The 19,479-nt window shown below is 38.7% G+C and overlaps 2 protein-coding genes across 2 annotated transcripts; one reads left to right on the forward strand and one right to left on the reverse strand.

Annotated features, from left to right (window-relative positions):
• Positions 1–1,860: 1,860 nt before the first annotated feature.
• On the reverse strand, positions 1,861–12,651 carry LOC117289598 (transcription factor SPT20 homolog). The gene is made up of 8 exons (XM_033770798.1): positions 12,397–12,651; positions 11,587–11,663; positions 9,783–9,864; positions 8,787–9,372; positions 7,728–7,874; positions 5,402–5,587; positions 4,433–4,627; positions 1,861–4,118 (listed from the first exon to the last, which is right to left on the reverse strand). The coding sequence occupies exons 1-8, from the start codon at positions 12,463–12,465 to the stop codon at positions 3,748–3,750; spliced, it is 1,713 nt and encodes a 570-aa protein (XP_033626689.1). The 5' UTR covers positions 12,466–12,651; the 3' UTR covers positions 1,861–3,747.
• Positions 12,652–13,152: 501 nt separating this feature from the next.
• LOC117289248 (inositol monophosphatase 1-like) lies at positions 13,153–17,751 on the forward strand. The gene is made up of 7 exons (XM_033770277.1): positions 13,153–13,333; positions 14,762–14,895; positions 15,127–15,231; positions 15,350–15,504; positions 16,048–16,156; positions 16,488–16,639; positions 17,314–17,751. The coding sequence occupies exons 1-7, from the start codon at positions 13,247–13,249 to the stop codon at positions 17,418–17,420; spliced, it is 849 nt and encodes a 282-aa protein (XP_033626168.1). The 5' UTR covers positions 13,153–13,246; the 3' UTR covers positions 17,421–17,751.
• Positions 17,752–19,479: the final 1,728 nt, after the last annotated feature.

A 19,479-nucleotide genomic window follows, 5' to 3' on the forward strand; every position in this document is an offset into this window, starting at 1 on the left:
CTGAAGTGTATGTGTATTACGTTGTTTCTTCAGAAGCGAATCAAAGACTTTGAAAACAGTGTTTTAGTATTTGGTTCAAAAGGGAATGCTGTGAAACAAACATGTACTTGTAGCTAGTAAGTTGTTTTTCCAAAAACTTTGATGTTTTAACTGATGTTTATTTGATGGAATTACAAAGTTTTAAGAGAATTATTAATTTGGTTCAGAGAAATTTTGATGAGAAAATAACAATGTATGTTATATCGCACTAACTACATATTGTCACATTTTGTGAAAGCCAATTGTTACACTAACTCAACATGGATTCATGGCGTTTATTTCAATGGTCATTGATTACAACAAAACAATAACTAAGTACATTCAGCGTAGGAGAAAAAAACAAAATCAAAAAAAATATGCAACTTTGTTCTGGGGAGAATCCTAAACTGCCTAGAACACACAACTCTATGTGCTTTTTGTTTTTTCTAAAGCACTGAAAGAAAAGGAAATTGGATGAGAAGTTGCATGCCTGTAAAAATAGCCACTGTTGAACCATAGTCGTTCAGACCAGTTTCTAAACAGTGTTGAATTTTTTTGAAACGAAGCAACCCATCATGGTATTGTGTGTTTTTTTTTTTATATTTAAAGTTTTGCAGAAATGTTGAATTTGGTTACATCTGTTGACACTTTTGCATGTTTTTCTGGCATTCAGCTGTCCATGCAAACCAGCACGGTTTGTTATCAATAGAAAGATCTATCACAGAAATCGGGGGTAATGCTGTGTGAATTTATATACAAAAATAAGTGTTAAAAAGACCAGTTTATAATAATTATAAGCCCTATATATAGACAAGTAACCAAACAAAATGGCTGTTTATCCATGATAAGTGGTTCTTGAGCTGTTGTTTTTCTATGTATCTGGTTCTAGTCGATCATCAGCACGATGTTCTGGACAGGTTTTTTTCCATTACATGTTATTCTAAAAAGTATTCAATGCAGAAAAAAAATGGAAAAGCCTTTTCAAAATAATGTGGTGTTAACGTTATCAGTAAGACTCTTAAAGGGGCTGTTATGGTCAAAGCAGGCCTGTGGCTATACATGGAATTGTGAACTCTCACCCATTAACTACCAATGGAAAGTCGGTGCTTGCGTGCTGTAATTGGTCGAGTCCATAATTCTATGATCATGACAACACAGCCCCTTTAAACTTTAAATTAATTAATGCATCGTTAATGATCATAAACAAATAAAAGTAGTTGATCCATTTTAATTGTAAACAAATAAATTTCAGCGCAAATTATATCGATTGGCAAACAAACAAAAAATGCATGTGTCATACTAACCAATGATGATATTACTGACATAAAATAAAACACTTCAGTGACATTTTGTACATGTAGCGTCAAGAATCGATGTCTTTATTTATGTCATGAAATGCTCAAAATTATGATTTCTAAAGAACAAATATTTGTAACGATGTATCCCTAACTTGAGGCCTTCCTAGAAACTCTTTAAAAAGGGACAAAGTCATGAGAAACAGAACTAATTTACTGTAGATACTGTTAATGATGAATTCTTAATGAGAGTAACACACTTGGTAATTACTCAAAATAGTTGTTAGCATTAAAACTTACTTGGTACCAAGCAATGGAGAGCCGTTGATAGTATAAAACTATGTGAAAAATGGCTCCCCCTGAAGTAACGTAGTTTTCGAGAAAGAAGTTATTTTCCACTAAACTATTTGAATTTGATTTCAAGACCTCGGAATTAGATTTTGAGGTCCCGAAATCTGAAAGCAGACAACTTTGTGTGACAAGGTTGTTTTGTCTTCCATTATTTTCTCGCAACTTCCACGACCAGTTGAGTTCAAATGTTCACAGGTTTGTTATTTTGTGCATATGTTGAGATACACCAAGTGAGAAGACTGGTCTTTGACAATTACCAATAGTGTCCAGCGTTGGAAGGAATTAAGAAATGTCCACTGAGTGACTCAAAACACTGTTATTAATGGAACTACATGTACACAGTATCTACATGTATTTTGCATCAATGGTAGAGTAGGATACAAATTTGGACCATGGCACTGAAAAAGAATTCATGTTAAATATTTCAGGAACTACGCAGAACAATTGCAGTACATCTACATATTCAAACTTATTGACAAATTTGAAATAATTTGAAAATTTAAGGCGACAAAAAAAACCCAACATTTACATTGACACTAATGAACAATGAGTTGACTACATTTATATACAAGTATACACATTTCCACCAAACTCTCTGAAAGCCTCATTTGATTTTTGTATACATTTTTTATTTGTCGTACTACAATGAGCAAAACTGGGCGGTGACAAGGGTCAACTAAACTTGACCCATAGTCAATTTCGATGTCATCTGAACGTTGCAGGGTTCGACTAGCTAGTCCAACTAAATAAACCAAGCCCCAGAGCACGGTTTCTGTGGTCAACTCTCAAAGTTCAATCATCGTTTCAAGACAGTGGCAAGTTTATGTGACAGAGAAAGTGTTTTTAATACCAGCACTACCTTCTGCAAGGGGTAAAGAAATACAAGACATTGGAAAATGACGGGCCAAAATGTTAACTGCCGATGACGTCGTAACTACGTTGCCATTGGCCAACTAGATTTGACCAGTCAAATCTACTAGGTGCATTTGAGTGAAACACCCGAGGATGATTTCCATTACAAATTAACAAATGGTTAGCACCCATTCTTGCTCTGTGATCAATGTTTTTAAAATTCATTTTGCTCTATGAGAGTTATTTCAGGGGGAGGGGTAGTTCGATGGGCATTGATCTCCTCCCTTTCCTGTCATGGTGTGGAGGATGGGGACTCACCTACGATGTAATTCCACACGGACGAATGAAACTGACCACTTGGCAAACTTAGTTTAAACAAAATGGCGACATAAAATATACAGTGTAGACTAAAAGGCGAAACTTTTTTTCCTTACACGTTAAACACAGAGTATCTTTTAGTCTAGATCACTTCCAATCTAACTCAAAGACACCGCTTGCAGCAGATATTGGCGCTTAAAAAATTGCCATTATTATTATTATAATTATTATTATCATGGAATGTATCTAACAAATCAATGTGAACAATGGTCTTTTGTAAACCTTGTCTTAGGCTCCGACTCCAGCTGTGCTCTTTCATAAATTTTTATTAAAAAACAGTGAACAGTGAAAAACAGTGCACGCCGTTTCCAACATCAAACATAGTCTAGAGCAGAGATGTGTAAAATTCCCAGACCAGTCTGCTTTTCAAGGAGACTGCTTAGGAAAGGGTGTTGTTATTCTTGAAGGTCTTGGGCAGGTCCGATACCATCCTTCTGGGTTATTTAAAACCCTTCCTGCGGGAGTCTTGAGCATTATATACACACACGGTAGCAGCAACAAAATCAGACGTGATTTTTGACACTCTTCCAGTTGATGCAACTGCAGTAAATCTTTGGGAAACAGTACAAAGCAGCAAATTTTGAGTGGCACGCTCAATTTTGTACCGAATCAGCCTGCACATAACTGCTGTCTGGTGTTTACCCCAGTCGGCTGTCGGCCAGCTGATGGCATTGTGATGAATACAGCTGGTAACCATTCAGGTGCAGACAATCGAGTGCTGAAAACCTCATACCAGGTACAGTTAGTTGGTTACCAACTATACTGCAGCACACCTATATGTTACATATCAGCTTCTGTTGGTATTCGACTTTCACACGCCAGCCCCTGATGGAATTCAACTGCCATATACCAGCTACTGTTGGTACCCCGCACCATACTGACCCTGGCTGTAGCCTCCATACCCACCCCCTTGTTGGGGAATGGGACCAGGTCCGACTGATCCCACAGGTACAGGGCCCGGCGGTCCCTGGCCCGGAGCCTGGTTGTACCCGTACCTCCCCTGGGGACCTTGGCCTGGTGGGTAACTCCCGTAATTCCCTGGTTGGGGTTGTGGCTGCGGCGGCTGGGGTGCCTGTTGGGGAGGGGGTGGTCCGGGTTGTTGTGGGGGCGGTTGGCCTTGGTATTGGTTGGTGTATGGTTGGCGGGGTCCTGGCTGGGGATACCCGGCTTGCTGGGGCGGGTATTGCTGGCCATATCCTGGTCCTTGTCCGTAGGGCGGTTGACCTATTGACCAAAACAAACAACAACAATCTTGAGTTAAATATTCATGAAATCTAAAGGGGGGTCGATTCCTGTTGATAGTAGTTCTCTAGGCCTGCTGTCACCTTTCCAAAATACTCTTTATGAAAAAAGTGAGATTTTTTTACTTCCCCCCCCCCTCCAGAATAACATGATGAGGAATTTACATGCAATAATTCTTAAAAATCTTCCACTTTTTATCTCTAACAGATGCTTGGTCGGACTTTTTGCCGATTTGACCTAAAGTATTTAAAGGTTATAAGCTTTCATTTTCAAACACACAAACAACGAACAATCACCTGACTGTGCAGCCTGCCGGTACCCGGTCATGGGCTGCTGGCCTGCCATCATCTGGTTAGCCTGGCTACCATTCTGTGACGACCCACCCATCATGCCCTGTGCCTGCGGTGGATACCTCTGCTGGGGCATGTGGAACTGTTGCTGGCCAGCCGACTGGTTGCTGGGTATGCTTTGTTGTGGGGGCATCATGCTGCCTGAAAATAAAAGAATGGAGAAATAATTTCTGAACAAAATCATGTCTGCGAAAGTTATAGTACATTTTAAGGTAAAAAAAAAGAGAGATGGTTCTCAAGATGGGTTTAGTGGGATACGCTACATACTTGGCAGCACAGGCTGTATTCTCCCAATGGAGCTGAGATGGTTTAAAAGCAAAGTAAACGTGCAGTTTTTGGAACCGTTCCTTCGTTTTAATCCTATATAAAGTATTCAATTCAACAGCGTTTATTTCAAAATACACAATCAATATAAATACAACCTAAATATACAAGAGTTTTAGGAATGGGAGACTTTTGGGACACTTGGTGGCAGCAGACTTACCAGGTAAAATCCATTGTTCTCAGTCATGTGCATACGCTCAGAACTACGTAAACAATGGAAACTTACCTGGTAAGTCTGCTGCCACCTAGCGTCCTAAAGTCTCCCATTGGGGACACAGCCAAGGAAGCACAGCTTGTGTGCCCATATAGGCATGTACAAAATAAAACTAACATCTGAATAATTTATTTTAAAACGTGTTTGCGTTTTTTGAGACACGATTTTGAAAGAATGTGTATGTCACAATGGTACTAGGGTTTGCTCATCTGGAGGTTGCTCTACAAAAGCTTGCCCCGAACCATTTGACAAAGCAACTGTCTCTATAGTTTATAGAATTCAAATGTAAGCGGTAACTTGTGACTCAGCAAGTCATCGTACCAGACATTATTCAAATCTAACTCGCAAATGGCTTATTGACAGCGAGTGACACCTACCTTGTGACTGGGGCATGGCGGCGTGGGAGTGCGACGACGCCCCCTGGGAGATGCTGGGATTGTAGCCACTTTGCATGCTGGGATTAGGAGGCATTGTGGGATTGCTGGGTACGTTGGCGGCCGGCATGTTGTTATTAACGGAGCTGACTGGGGGACCCATCAGGCCCTGCTCACTCATCGGTGGAGCTGAAATACCAAGAAAAAACCCAGATGGGCTTCAACACACCTTCAACCATTTTGTCAACCAAAAGATCGTACAACTAAACCCTAACCCTGCACCCCCACCGAAAAATTTCCCTAAATATTGTTTGAATTTTGTATTTTTATTTTTTTAAATTAAAACCTATCACCATAAGTACTGCTAAACCAAACTAACAATGGCTCATATGTATCAGAGCACAGACCCTGACAGAGTATCTTTGGTGAAGCCTATCGATGGATATTGCATGCCTGAGCAGTTTGGGTTGAAGAAATAAACCTAGGTAGGGAAAAGAGACCCAAATAAGCAGGCAAGATCCAGCCGATAAAACCTACAATCTTTAAGAGAAAGTGTGTCAACTGACAACATGGTGTAAATTGTTATTGAGAACGTTTCTGTGGTGGTGTCAGGTTTGTCAAGTATGCATTAGCTACTTCCTATTATAACACCCCTTACAAGTATTCTGCCTTTTCATGGGTTAAGAGCGTGAAGAAGAAATAAACCTAGGTAGGGAAAAGAGACCCAAATAAGCATGCCAACAAGATCCAGCCAATAAAACCTACAATCTTCAAGAGAAAGTGTGTCAACTGACAACATGGTGTAAACTGTTATTGAGAACGTTTCTGTTTCTTGTCAGGTTTGTCAAGTATGCATTAGCTACTTCCTACTAACATTTCCTACTTGGTAATATTTTCCGGCTTGTTAATTCAACCACATGAAAACAATTCAACGGCATACGCTATTTATGGTGGCACCAACTGTCCACAAAACCTAACAGTGCTCATGTGTGTGCTACGCCTATGTACACGGCAGATGCTTTCACTTCAAAATCATATATTACAAATTGGTGGCCGATTTTAAATAGTCAGAAAATAGAAGGGTTAGCCCCTATGCCTGAGTGCAAAGTAAAAATCAAGAAACACATGAATTCCACACACACAAGCAATTGTATTCAATCTAACATACTATAAACCTAGGACAACATTACAATACTCAAAGTGCTTTACCACATACTTAAAATGAATCACATGAAAAGCAATATGGGGTAAAAAAAAAAATAGTTAAAATTTAGCACAATTAGAAGAAAAAAAATGCTTCTTTTAAGATATATACTGATAGAAAATCGCAAAGTTTGAATGGACACAGATGGACAGCAATAATACGTTTTTAAAAGCAATGAGAAAAGTTATATGAGATAACGAGACAGAAAGGAAATGAGAGAAAAGGAAAGAGAGATTTTGTGATAATTATATTTAGGATAATGATAATAACAAGAGCGATAGTCATTAGAGAGTGTTCTTTACACTCAGTGGCCAATAACATAACATTACAAAAGAACAGGCCTGGCACCTACAAAGGCCAAGACCAGGGCAACAAAGCTCATTGCCTCTGGGTTATTCAAGGCCTGGAAGGCTTAATAAACAAAAGTATGAGGCAAGCAATTAATAAAAAAAAAAATCTTAATACTGTGCTTAGTACTACATTTCTAAGCGCTATAATGTTGTTGGCCTTCATGACTATAAAAGTAAAACCAGGGCAATAGCACCAAACAATACCAACAAAATCAAATCAACAGTTTTAAGCAGGTAAATATTATTAACATGAGAAAGATCAATTAAATTATAAATAGTCAATTCAACACCATGTAATTTCAACCCCAGACAGGGCTGAATTTCATGGACTGCAGTAAGCACAATAACCTGCCAAGCATAGACAAGCTTGCTCAGCAGAAATAGGTTACCAGCCTAGTTCACAATGATGTGACTGGTGCCCCACTATTTGTATGCTTAGCAAAGAACTTTGCCAAGCAGAATAGCTCCACAGATCTGCTTAAGAAGAAAAAGTAGCTAAGGAAGACAACAAATATGCTTTAAACTGAATAAGATCACCAGCTCAAATAAGTAACATGCCTCTTGTGTCAGATGTGACTGGTATCCTGCCAATTTTTGCTTAGCAAGTGACCTTTTCTGCTACAGAGCTCTATGAAATTAAACCAAAATAGGGTACTAATATAAGCAGTACATGGTGCCATTAAAAAAAAACCACGAATGAAAAAAATGGACAACTGAAATTGAAATGTTTCAAGAGTATTCTTGAGTACGACTGTCAAATTAATTGTATTCCTACCTTGGCCCGGCTGTTCCTGCGGCATTGGACCCCTGGGGAAGCTGCCCATACTCTGTGTATTGCCTGCTGTGCTGAAGTTTGGCATGTTACTGCTGGTCGTGCTCGCTGGGGGCCCCATAGGGGTGGGTCCATCAGCCATCTGGGCCCCTTGGGGAAGTAAATATATACAAACACATAAATATCACAATTGAAAATTTGAACCACTCCAAATCCTTGTAGCCCTGCCAAAAAGGATTCTAAAGGAGGGCGGGTCTTGGATCCAGATTTGCTTATTACTGGGTCAGCAATTTCAATCTTATCCAAGTCCAAAGAATTGGTGTGGGAAGATATACATGTGTAGCAAATGAGGATGTTGGAGGATTGAGGTCACCTGCTGGCAAAATTACAACAGGATTTAACAAAAAACAATATATATAATATGAGAAAAATATCATAATAATAATGAAATTATTAGTTAATCTATAGCATCTTTTACAATATTGTATCTTTATGCTTTTTCATGAAACTAAAATAAATGTAAACCACAAGGAAAACTGACTGGGTAAGTTTGTAAATGATTTTTGGGGTTGAACGAAGAAAAATTGACTAGAGTTGGATTCAAACCAACGACCTCCACATTAACATCCCACTCTAGTCAATTTAAGAATTAAAGGCAGTGGACACTATTGGTAATTGTCAAAGACTAGCCTTCACAGTTGGTGTATCACAACATATGCATAAGATAACTAACCTGGGCAAATTTGAGCTCAATCGGTCATCAAAGTTGCGAGATAATAATAAAAGAAGAAAACACCCTTGTCACACGAAGTTGTGTGCGTTCAGATGGTTGATTTCGAGACCTCAAGTTCTAAATCTGAGGTCTCAAAATCAAATTCGTGGATAATTACTTCTTTCTCAAAAACTATGGCACTTCAGAGGGAGCCGTTTCTCACAATGTTTTAAACCATCAACCTCTCCCCATTACTCGTCACCAAGAAAGGTTTTATGCTAATAATTATTTTGAGTAATTACCAATAGTGTCCACTGCCTTTAAATAAACAAACAAGTAAACAAACGAACCAGGCTTTCCTTGATTCCTTCCCTGCATCTGCCCCATGGGGTTGCCCGGTGTTGTTGCCGGGGGCAAGGTAGCTGGACCAGCACTTATCTGTTGTTGTTGTTGTTGTTGATGCTGTTGTTGTTGTTGTTGCTGTTGCTGTTGCTGCTGCTGCTGTTGTTGTTGTTGCTGCTGCTGCTGCTGCTGTTGTTGTTGCTGCTGCTGTTGTTGTTGTTGTTGTTGTTGTTGTTGTTGTTGTTGCTGCTGCTGCTGTTGTTGTTGTTGTTGTTGTTGTTGTTGTTGCTGCTGCTGCTGTTGTTGTTGTTGTTGCTGCTGCTGCTGTTGTTGTTGTTGCTGCTGCTGTTGTTGTTGTTGTTGTTGCTGCTGCTGCTGCGGGGTCATGGGGGTTGGTGGTGGGGGTTGTTGTTGCTGCTGCTGTTGCTGCTGCTGATGCTGTTGCTGCTGGTGCATCATGCTATCTTGCTGTGAGTTGACCATCCCGCCGGGCCCCATCGGGGGAGGGTTAGGTGGGTTCATGGCCTGAGGAGGGGGGTTCATGGCCTGAGGAGGAGGGGCAGAGCTCATATTGGAACTGCTCTGGTTTGGACCCTAAACAAAACCAGAAAAGAAATATTTATTTATGTATTTATACCAGCCAACACAAACTCCTTACATACAAATAAAACTTCAATAATTTGGATCCAGAATGCCCCAAGTTTGGAAAAATCCCGGGGAGAACCCTACAGTTATTAATGATAATAATATCAGCGAAAACTTTTATCAAGTGAGGGAGTGCTTCAAGTGGGGAATTAATAATTATTACAAATATAGAACAGATCAAAGAGGAAGCGCTGTAACAAGAGTTTTGTTCACGGGAATCATCCAGAATTTGTATTAATGGTTTAAACATTCATGATTCCCAAATGTGAGGACACATACAAAAATAACACATTTAAAAGTGATTTCTTTGTTGCATACCCTTTGTTCGTCTTGGTTTTTCAGTTCCATTTAAGACTTACCCCGAGCAGGTTCTGAATCCCTTGATTGGAATCGGCAATCGTTGCTAGATACACTAGATTCCTGTGCAGTATCTGTTGGTACCTGAGAATGGGACAAAGAAATAGTCCAATAAATAATAATAATAATTTGGGAGGCTAATCATCCTTACTCGCAGCTAAGAGCTGCATTGCGAAGGACACGGCTACAACATGTTCGAGAAGCAGGCATGCAAGGGCGCTTTTGGCTGCCAGCCACACCAACTCATTATGACCATGGAGCACAGCCAGAGATCGAAAGTGATTGTTTTTTACAGAGGGAGGAAAACCGGATGGTCTGGAAAACCCTCTTGGCACAGCAGAGAACCAACGCACAACTCAACTCACATATGGCCCTGGCCGGATATCGAACCAGGGTCACCTTGGTGAGAGGCGAGTGCTTTACGCACAAGCCAACCACGCCACCCAAATTAGGTACTCATGACTGCATAGTGGCCTAGCAGTCTAGTGTATCCTACTTAAATTCTGATTAAGTTTTAGAGCATCCCAATGGAAACATAACAACAACTTTTTGTTAAGAAGACAATAAAGAAATTCAAGTTTAATACATAATAATAATAATAATAATAAACCGTTCTTATAAAGCGCATTACACACGGAGTCCCAAAGCGCTGTACAAAGTCAAAAAAGAAAAACAAACAAAATTATATAGACTTTAACAAGTGAGTTTTGAGAAGGCGCTTGAATAAATCCAGAGTTTGTGCGTCTTTGATGTTACGGGGGAGTTTGTTCCAAAGAGTAGGAGAAGACGTAGAAAATGCACGCTGGCCGTAAGAAGGAAGGAAAATCCCTAGGGAAAACCCATGCAGTTAGGTAGGGACTGAAAACCCCAATCCACATGCAAGGCCCCGGTCCAGGTATCAAACCAGGGTCCACAAAGGTAAAAAGCAGGGACAGAAACCACTGAGCTAAACCATGGCTAAACTGACTGCCCTACTGGCTGCATCATCTGAGATAAGTTTGAATCCCAGTCATGACATCCAATGTCCTTTCGCAAGACACTTTAAGTGGGTCTGCAAGGTCAAATTCATTTTTAAAGATCAATTCATTTTCTGATGGTTAAAGTCCTTAGAAAAATGGGGGAAAATTGCAAGTGTTCAACCTCACATAAGAATTGTGTAAAAGGTTTTTGTATTTAATACCCTTTAAGTGCAGTTTATGTCAAAATAAAAAAACATTGGATGAAATCACATTTCAAACATTATGGTCTGAAGGTATCCAGGGGTGAGAGTCATTACTTACGAAAAAGTCTGAAATTGGATACAAATTCAAAGGTATGTTGAAATGATGCCATTTCTACTGTTTGGTAACCCCTGGGGTTATAGATTCCAAGAAGCTGTTGGAAACAGTATCCAAAGCACTAGAGAAGTAGACCAATGAGCAGGATTTCTTTTTATGTGGAAAAAATATTGTCTGAGTTTCTTCACCAGGCCGACATAAAAAGTCTGAATTCAGCCAAAAAGTCTGAACAATCTCAACCCTGGTATCTGACCGATGGGACACACCTTTATTAATCCAAGCTGGTATCTAACACCGTTTATAACATTTGGTTGTGAAGCGAGTACTCTCAGAAAAGCAAACAACCCCATTGAGAAAAGACAAGGAAGGAAGTTTCAGTTTAGAGTGGGAAGAAAAACCTGAGAGAATTATACACATGGTGCTTTGATGGGATTCGAACCAGGGTCCTAGAGGTGGAAGTCGAGGAAAGAGAACAATATGCCAACCTGATTGACCTATGACATAAAGAAAACAAAGGCCTAATACTTACTGGGTAACCTCTGATGCCCGTCCCTTGTTTTGATAATCGACGATTGTTTGAATCAGCTGATTATTCTCATCCAACATCTGAAAAACAAAATGAGGGAAATAGTGAGTTTAACAAAAACATTTTAAACAGATTTTACCTAAAACCTATCCACCATTTTGGGTGTTTTGTAAGCACCATGATCAAAGGCAAAAAACAACCCTTTCAATTGTTTTCTAGTAGATACGTAAACAACAAAAAAAACTGTTAAAATTTCATTTCTAGTCACAGATGAATCATGTGAGATGATATAGTAAGGTTTGTGGTAACACCATGTAATGATAATCTCTAACTAAATGAGTTGGGGTGGTTCCGAAAAGATCCGTTGGTTTCAACTCAACGTTTCTCCAGAAGACGATCAGAGCATACTGATTGAGTTGAGTTGAAACTTATCATCAAACGTTAAGTTGAACAAACAGTTCTTTTCAGAACCACTCCAACTTATTTAGAAAATGTAATTATTATTATTATTATTATTATTTTATTCGCCATAACAGTACAAAACAAAATACATTGACAACATTATACCCCAAAATAAACTTATAATATAAAGTTATTGTAAAAAATTCTGAACAACAAACAAAACAAGATGGAATTGAAGTGAAAATCCCTGTGATTCCCAAGTCCTTTTCACTACCTTGTCTAGCCCACCTCAGCATGATACTGGATAAATGCAGTTGACAGTGTCCGAATATTATGGTTTGTCTATCTCGGGATTAAGCCCCCCCCCCCCCCCCCTACATTATTGATGATAAGGAATTATGCATCACTAACCTTTTGTATTGTTGCCTGGTCGGGAACCGATTTACCCCGCTGTCTGGGCGGCACGAACGCAAGAGACATTTTCCCCACAGCTGTTGCAGTTCGTGGTGGAAATGATAGCTGAACAACAACCAATACAATTTACTACAGAATTTCTCTACCGTTGGACTCGGAATCTCGGAAATTGAGCACTAAACCGCCAGACAATTTGCTGTCAATCGTTCGTTTTAAAAACACGCTGTGTAATTATTTTTTCTTCTTTATGATCGCATGTGATGGCGCCCTCCATTGACTGAAACAATCAGCTGGTTTTAAATAAATAGAGAGGGCGCTGTTTCATTATTTGTTTACCAGAAATAGACCATTCTTTTGCAACGTCACAGCCCGAGTTTTTGCCAACCCAGATTGGAAAACTATGGAAAGCCGTAAGTGCAAATTAAGAAAAGATCGCTATTTTTTGTAACAATGTAACCAAATTTGTTGATTTTGTTAAAAACAAAACAAATAATTGTGAGAGGCATTTTATTTAATTGAAAATTTGCAGAAAATGCTGAATTTGGTTAAAACATCTGTTTTTAAGATTTAGTGTTTTACTAACATTCGGCCGACCATGCCAACCAAGGCGGTTTGTTTATCAACAAAAGAAAGGTCTATAAGACCTTTTCGCAAATACCGGGGCGCGCGCGTAAAGCTTGGAATTAGGTGCATTGTGGTCTAGCTGGTATCCAAATTTGATCCATATATATCCCACAATGCACCTCATTCAACAGTCTGCGCTTGCGCATTGGTATTTGCGATAAGGTCTATTCACACACACGTCAAATAAACAGGCACAACACCACACAGAGACACACCCGACACCATGGCAAATTTGCAAGGAAACACAAGTTCAACGGTGCATCAGGAGTACCTCAGTGCTGCCGTCGAAATTGCAAGAAAAGCAGGAGAGGTAAAAATATAGTATTAAAAAATAAAATTAATCATAAGACATAATTATTTCATAAACATCATGCATATCAATTATCAAGCATTCATCTGGTGTCATGTGTTTTCAGTAGGATAACAGGAAAATTGTTCACAATCAAAAACTAAATTTTTTTTTTTCAAATCATCTATCCAATTTTTTAACAATAACACTTTCACTTCATGGTGTGTTGAAATTTTTAAAGTTTTGGTTTTACGTTGCGAGAGACAGTCCGCCATTAATAACAGTGCTTGTGCATGCACGACATTGGAGCAACGTCATATGTTTTCACACCTTTCATTGGTTGGTATTTTATTGAATATTCAGAAGCTAGTACGGCGGGCAAAGTAAATCAAAAATATTATTCAATTAGTACTTAACAAATTTAATTACATTTTTGTCCTAAGGCATTATGGCTACTATATTAGAATCCAGAGATATCATAAGGCATGAAAGTAAAATACCCCAACGCACCTTGATGCACACACACTTCATAACAATCCGTTTTCCCCCATTTCAGACCAGTAATGTTTGGTTTCAGGAGATAAGAAACCAATCTATGATATTTTCTCCTAAATTATTACGCTTATCGGAATTTATAACAGTTATGCAGTAAATAAATTAAAAAAATTGTTGTCATTTTCACTTAAAATATTTTAATATTTTCCCCACATTTGCGCACCATAGAATCCCAAAAAGTAACCACCTCACGTGATCAATCTAGTGACTAAAGCAGAATGAAACTCAATCTAGCAGATAGTAATTTTGTTTTGAACTTTCGAGGTTGGGTGATGTTTCTTTGACTCACTTGAATGTTGGCATAATAATGCACTAGTGATTAGTACCAAAAATCAATCATTTTATAAATGTTTGAGCATAACCAACGACAGGAAACTTTATTCTCAGCATGATTAAGCCTGATGAAAATACAGACCGTGAGTAAACTGCATAGCTTCTGTCACCGGTGCGGCTTGCACAATTTCGCGGTAAACGGGAATCAAAGTTGGGGACCGAAAACATATGAGGGTCGATAACATATGACGCTACGATAATCATTTAAATAAATTTAAATCATAATTATTATTTTATAATTATTGACAAAATAGGGACATCACCAACAGGAATAGCTCAGTTGGTAGAGCGCCGGCACGTTAATCCGGAGGTCGTTGGTTCAAATCCCACTCTAGTCAATTCTTTGTTCAACCCAAAAATCAATTTATTTATGTGTAAACTTTGTTCCCGTTTCGTTACGGAATGTAGAACCGACTGACCATAAATAAGAGAAGGCGAGTGTTAAATGAGGCATAGGGGCCTACTCGATGAAAACTAACAACAAATACCTCTGCTGTCACATGTAAGTTATTTGCTAATGGTTGTACTATATAGTTTATAAATCACTTTCTTTTTCAACAGGAAATTCGTACCACATTCCAACTCAAAAAGACAATTGAAATCAAGAGTTCACCGGTCGACCTAGTGACCGAGACGGATCAGAAAGTGGAGAAACTTATCATCTCCTTCCTTCAGAATAAGTTCCCCGATCACAGGTACAGACCGCTTGCATCTGTGCATTGGCCACCATCTTTGATGAATTGTGCATGCGTGATCATTGGCTTAAAGTTTTTGTTTAACTTTTTTTAAATCTTTTTTTTTATGCAAGTCGCCAGACACACAAGGCCTGAAGGCCACTTCCAAGGTGCGGGCTACAAATCATAATTATTTGATAATGGCCTGATGTTTCATCCCTAGCAGAGTCTTTCTCTATTTTTGTCTTGCAGTTTTATTGGTGAGGAGTCAACAGAAGCTGGAAGTCATTGTGAACTAACAGATAATCCAACATGGATTATTGACCCGGTGGATGGAACTACAAACTTTGTCCATTGGTAGGTTTTGTAGAGCTCCCAGGAATCTATTAATAATAATATTCTGTTACTTTTCTTTCTCTTTTTTTTTTCTCCAAGGGTATGCAGAAAATTTAAACACCATTTTTCTATTTTGCAGCTTTCCATTTGTGGCAGTCTCAATCGGACTGTCAATAAATAAAGAGAATAGCGTTGGTGTGATCTATAACCCAATACTGGATGAGATGTTCACAGCAATAAAAGGAGGCGGAGCGTTTTGCAACGACAAGCCCATCAGCTGCTCAAAGCAAGAAGGTTACAATACAAGTGCTCAAATTTGTTATATTTAATTTTTTAATTATTTTTTCATCTCATTTAATGAGCGGCATATTGTACTCGAATCTCTCAAAAGTTTGCTGTTGGGAATTGCTCCTTATCCTTTTAAAAAGTTAATCATGCACAAAGACAGTGATTTTTTTTTAAGGCCTCTTGACATGCACCTCACGGAACATGGTCCGCCACTTAGTTGAATAGCAAATTTGGTTCTAAATAAAAGCGGACCCTATTGCGTCATGAAATTAAACAAAAAACACACTATTCAAGGGATTTATATGAATCGTTCTTTGTAGGGTTGTGCAGATCATGGTAAAACCAACATCTTTAGAAAAAAAGACTTCTCAACGTTGATGATTCCCCCCCCCCCCCCCAGATATCTGTAAACAGTGTTTAGCCATTGCTGAGTTGGGAAGCAGTCTCGAATAAAGCTCATGTCAAGACCAATACTTAACTGTACATGGTCAAACCAACATTATCGTTAAAACCTTTTCACAATGTTGATAATTTCTTTTCTTTTTCCAGATATTTGTAAATGTTTAGCCATTGCTGAGGTGGGAAGCAGTCGCGATAAAGCCCACGTCAAGACCAAGTTAGGTAACATTGCTGCCGTCATTGATCGAGGGGCTCATGGGTAGGTGTTTTCTACTTATAGTGTCATAGAAAATATCACTACAAAAGGAGAGCAAAAGCAAAGTTTGCTTACCGATAAAAACAACTTTATGAAATGGTACTTTGGCTTGTAACTGGGCCCACTTCTTGAGCATACAGTTTTGCTTAACGATGTTGTGCTTAGCAAACAAATTAACAGGATACCATTCAGAAATGGTGCATGTGACAAGGTATTTTGGCTGGTAACTTTATTCTGGTAAGTATAAGTTTGTAGTGCTTAGCTACCTTTGTGTTGTTTTATTCTTATTTTTTTAAATAATTTTTTTTAATGTGTCTTGTGTTTTGTGATCCAGATTACGATCTCTAGGATCAGCAGCCCTGAATATGTGTCAGGTAGCGAGGGGTGGAGGGGACGTTTACTTTGAGCATGGTATCCACTGCTGGGACATGGCTGCTGGTGCTGTCATCGTAACGGAGGCTGGTGGAACAGTCATCGACCCAAAAGGTAAGAGATTACAATTGGACTATTATTAGAACTACAAAAAACCTCATGCATAAAACTACTGAAACCTCAGCACAACTAAAGGCACTGGACACTATTGGCAATTACTCAAAAAAACTTACTTGGTAACAAGCAATGGAGAGCAGTTGATAGTACAAAACATTGTGAGAAACGACTCCCTTTGAAGTAACGTATAGTTTTCGAGAAAGAAGTTATTTTCCACTAAAATATTTGAACTTGATTTGGAGACCTCAGAATTCGATTTTCAGGTCTGAAATCAAGCATCTGAAAGCACACAACTTCAGGTGACAAGGGTGTTTTTTCTTCCATTATTATCTCGCAACTGCGACGACCAATTGAGTTCAAATTTTCACAGGTTTGTTATTTTGTGCATATGTTGAGATACACCAAGTGAGAAGACTGGTCTTTGACAATTACCAAAGGTGTCCAGTGTCTTTAACGGAGTAATTGAAAAACAGTAGCAGGCCTAGCGACTGGACTAATGATTTAATAGTTGTGACTATGACACTAGTCGCATTAGTCGCCCAGGGCTTCTCGGTATTAACTTCACTACCGCGGAGTGAGTTCTTAATTGTTCTCACTGTTTTGACAAGCTTGCTCCAGTCATTGTCAGGCGACTGAATTATTTATCAATTGCAATTGTTTTTTCACTGTAGGTGGGCCGCTCGATTTGATGAAGCGAAATGTAATAGCAGCAAGTTCTCAACAACTAGCAGAAACTATATCATCATGTCTAACCCACATAGAGTTCCCCAGGGACTAGTTACAAGTCTAGGGTATTTTGTATTATACTGAAGGTGTAGCCATTTAGTAATTTAGCCCAGAAAAAAACAGACAACGAGTGCATACTGTGGTATGCAATACCGGTGCCCGTGCAAACACAGGAGTTATAGGTTAGCACGATATACTGAGTTTGAAATCTGCCGAGCATGAAAGATTTTTGAGGAATATCTGACGTCCAAAATCAGTACTGTCCAAAACCCACAGCTAGGAAATGTATGCGGCCATGGAATCTTAAATGACACTATTGGTAATTGTCAAAGACCAGTCTTCTCACTTGGTGTATCTCAACGTATGCATCAAATCTGTGAAATTTTGAGCTCAATTGGTCATTGAAGTTGCAAGATAATAATGAAAGAAAAAACACTCTTGTCACACGAAGTTGTGTGCTTTCAGATGCTTGATTTCGAGACCTCAAATTATAAATCTGAGGTCTAGAAATCAAATTCATGAAAATTACTTCTTTCTTCAAAACTATGTTTGTTACTTCAGAAGGAGCCGTTTTTCACAATGTTTTATTGGATATCAACCTCTCCCCATTACTCGTTACCAAGTGAGGTTTTACGCTAATAATTATTTTGAGTAATTACCAATAGTGTCCACTGCCTTTAAAGTAGTAGGTTATTACAAGAAATATTTGAATTATGGAGGTCTGAAATTTGTCTTACCCTAAACTGGACCCTCGGGACTCTGTATCTGCATGATCTGTGTACAGCACAGAGGAAGAGTCCTACATAGGACTAGGTATCACAGTGTTCAACATTGTACAATGCTTCCACAGTGGGCAATGAAGGCAAATCAGGGGCCACTTTCACAAAGAGCTAAGATTGATGTTAACTGCAAATCAATCGCGGTTGCTTAAGTCACAATACAAATCACTATGGTGATATTGACAATTTGTCTCAAGATGAATTGTATTGCTATGTGAAATTGCCTCTGGGCTCTAGGCAGATTTGTTTAGAGTAATACATGTACCTTAGTCAGGTTGTTAGTTGTCACCCATTTGTCAAATGTGAGTAAAAACAGGCAAGTAAAAACACTGTCATTTGCTGCAAGGCCAATTAGAATTTTGTTAATTAGTCAAACATCAATGTTAACTAGTAAAGTTACAATGTGGGGCGTGGCATGGCTTGGTGTCAAGCACTCGGGACTCAAGCTCTGGTGTTTCTGATCATCATAGAGTGGTTAGGTGCCGGTCAGGACACTTTTGTTGTCACCCATTCACAAAATGTGAGTAAAAGCAGGCACAGCAAAACACTTTTATTTGCAGCAAGACCAATTAAAATTTGGTTAAGTAGTCAAACTACAATGTAAACTATGTAATTAAAATGTCGGGAGTGACATGGCTGAGTTTAGTTTCTGGTGTTTCTGATCATCATAATGTGGGTTTGAGTCCCGGTCTTGACACTAGTGTCCTTAACCTTGCAATGCCCCACCCATGTTAAATACTATATGACTGCCATTGGTAACTGCAGGATGCAGTCAGTTGGAAAACATGTACATTTGTACCTCATTACCTCTAAATTATTTCATGACCACAAACTGGACAAAGATCCGTCACCAAAAAATAGACATAGAGAATTGAAATATGATGAAACTGCTTTTATACAGTACATCTTTCTTCAGTTGAAATAATTTTCCAAAATAAATGAAATAAAGGTTATTCATTACTAGATTACGTATTTACTTGTCATTTAAAGGCAGTGGACACTATTGGTAAATACTCAAAATAATTATTGGCATAAACTTGGTAACGTGTAATGGGGAGCTGTTGATAGTAAAAACATTGTGAGAAACAGCTCCCTCTGAAGTGCAGAGTTTTGGAGAAAGAAGTACTTTTCCGCGAATTTGATTTTGAGACCTCAGATTTAGATTCACCAATTAAGAAGACCAATTTTACCAATAGTGTCCAGTGTCTAAAGTATGACTATTCCTATTATCACATTGCTGTCGAAGCAGTAGTTACATGTAAGTTTAAGTTTTTTGTACTCATGTACCGCATATTGTCAGCTAGGTGATGTTGTTTTTTTAGATTATGTTTC

This window comes from Asterias rubens, chromosome 4 (genome assembly GCF_902459465.1).
Source record: "Asterias rubens chromosome 4, eAstRub1.3, whole genome shotgun sequence".
NCBI lineage: Eukaryota > Metazoa > Echinodermata > Asteroidea > Forcipulatida > Asteriidae > Asterias > Asterias rubens.

Bases quoted from the DNA above. Each gene is read 5' to 3' on its own strand.
- LOC117289598 (XM_033770798.1), bottom strand. From the start codon at position 12,465: ATGTCTCTTGCGTTCGTGCCGCCCAGACAGCGGGGTAAATCGGTTCCC. The intron at 9,865-11,586 runs GTAAGTATTAGG...TCCCATTCTCAG, and splicing joins CGGGCATCAGAGGTTACCCA to GTACCAACAGATACTGCACA. The intron at 7,875-8,786 runs GTTCGTTTGTTT...TACTTCCCCAAG, and splicing joins AAGGAATCAAGGAAAGCCTG to GGGCCCAGATGGCTGATGGA.
- LOC117289248 (XM_033770277.1), top strand. From the start codon at position 13,247: ATGGCAAATTTGCAAGGAAACACAAGTTCAACGGTGCATCAGGAGTAC. The intron at 13,334-14,761 runs GTAAAAATATAG...CTTTTTCAACAG, and splicing joins TTGCAAGAAAAGCAGGAGAG to GAAATTCGTACCACATTCCA. The intron at 15,232-15,349 runs GTAGGTTTTGTA...TCTATTTTGCAG, and splicing joins ACTACAAACTTTGTCCATTG to CTTTCCATTTGTGGCAGTCT.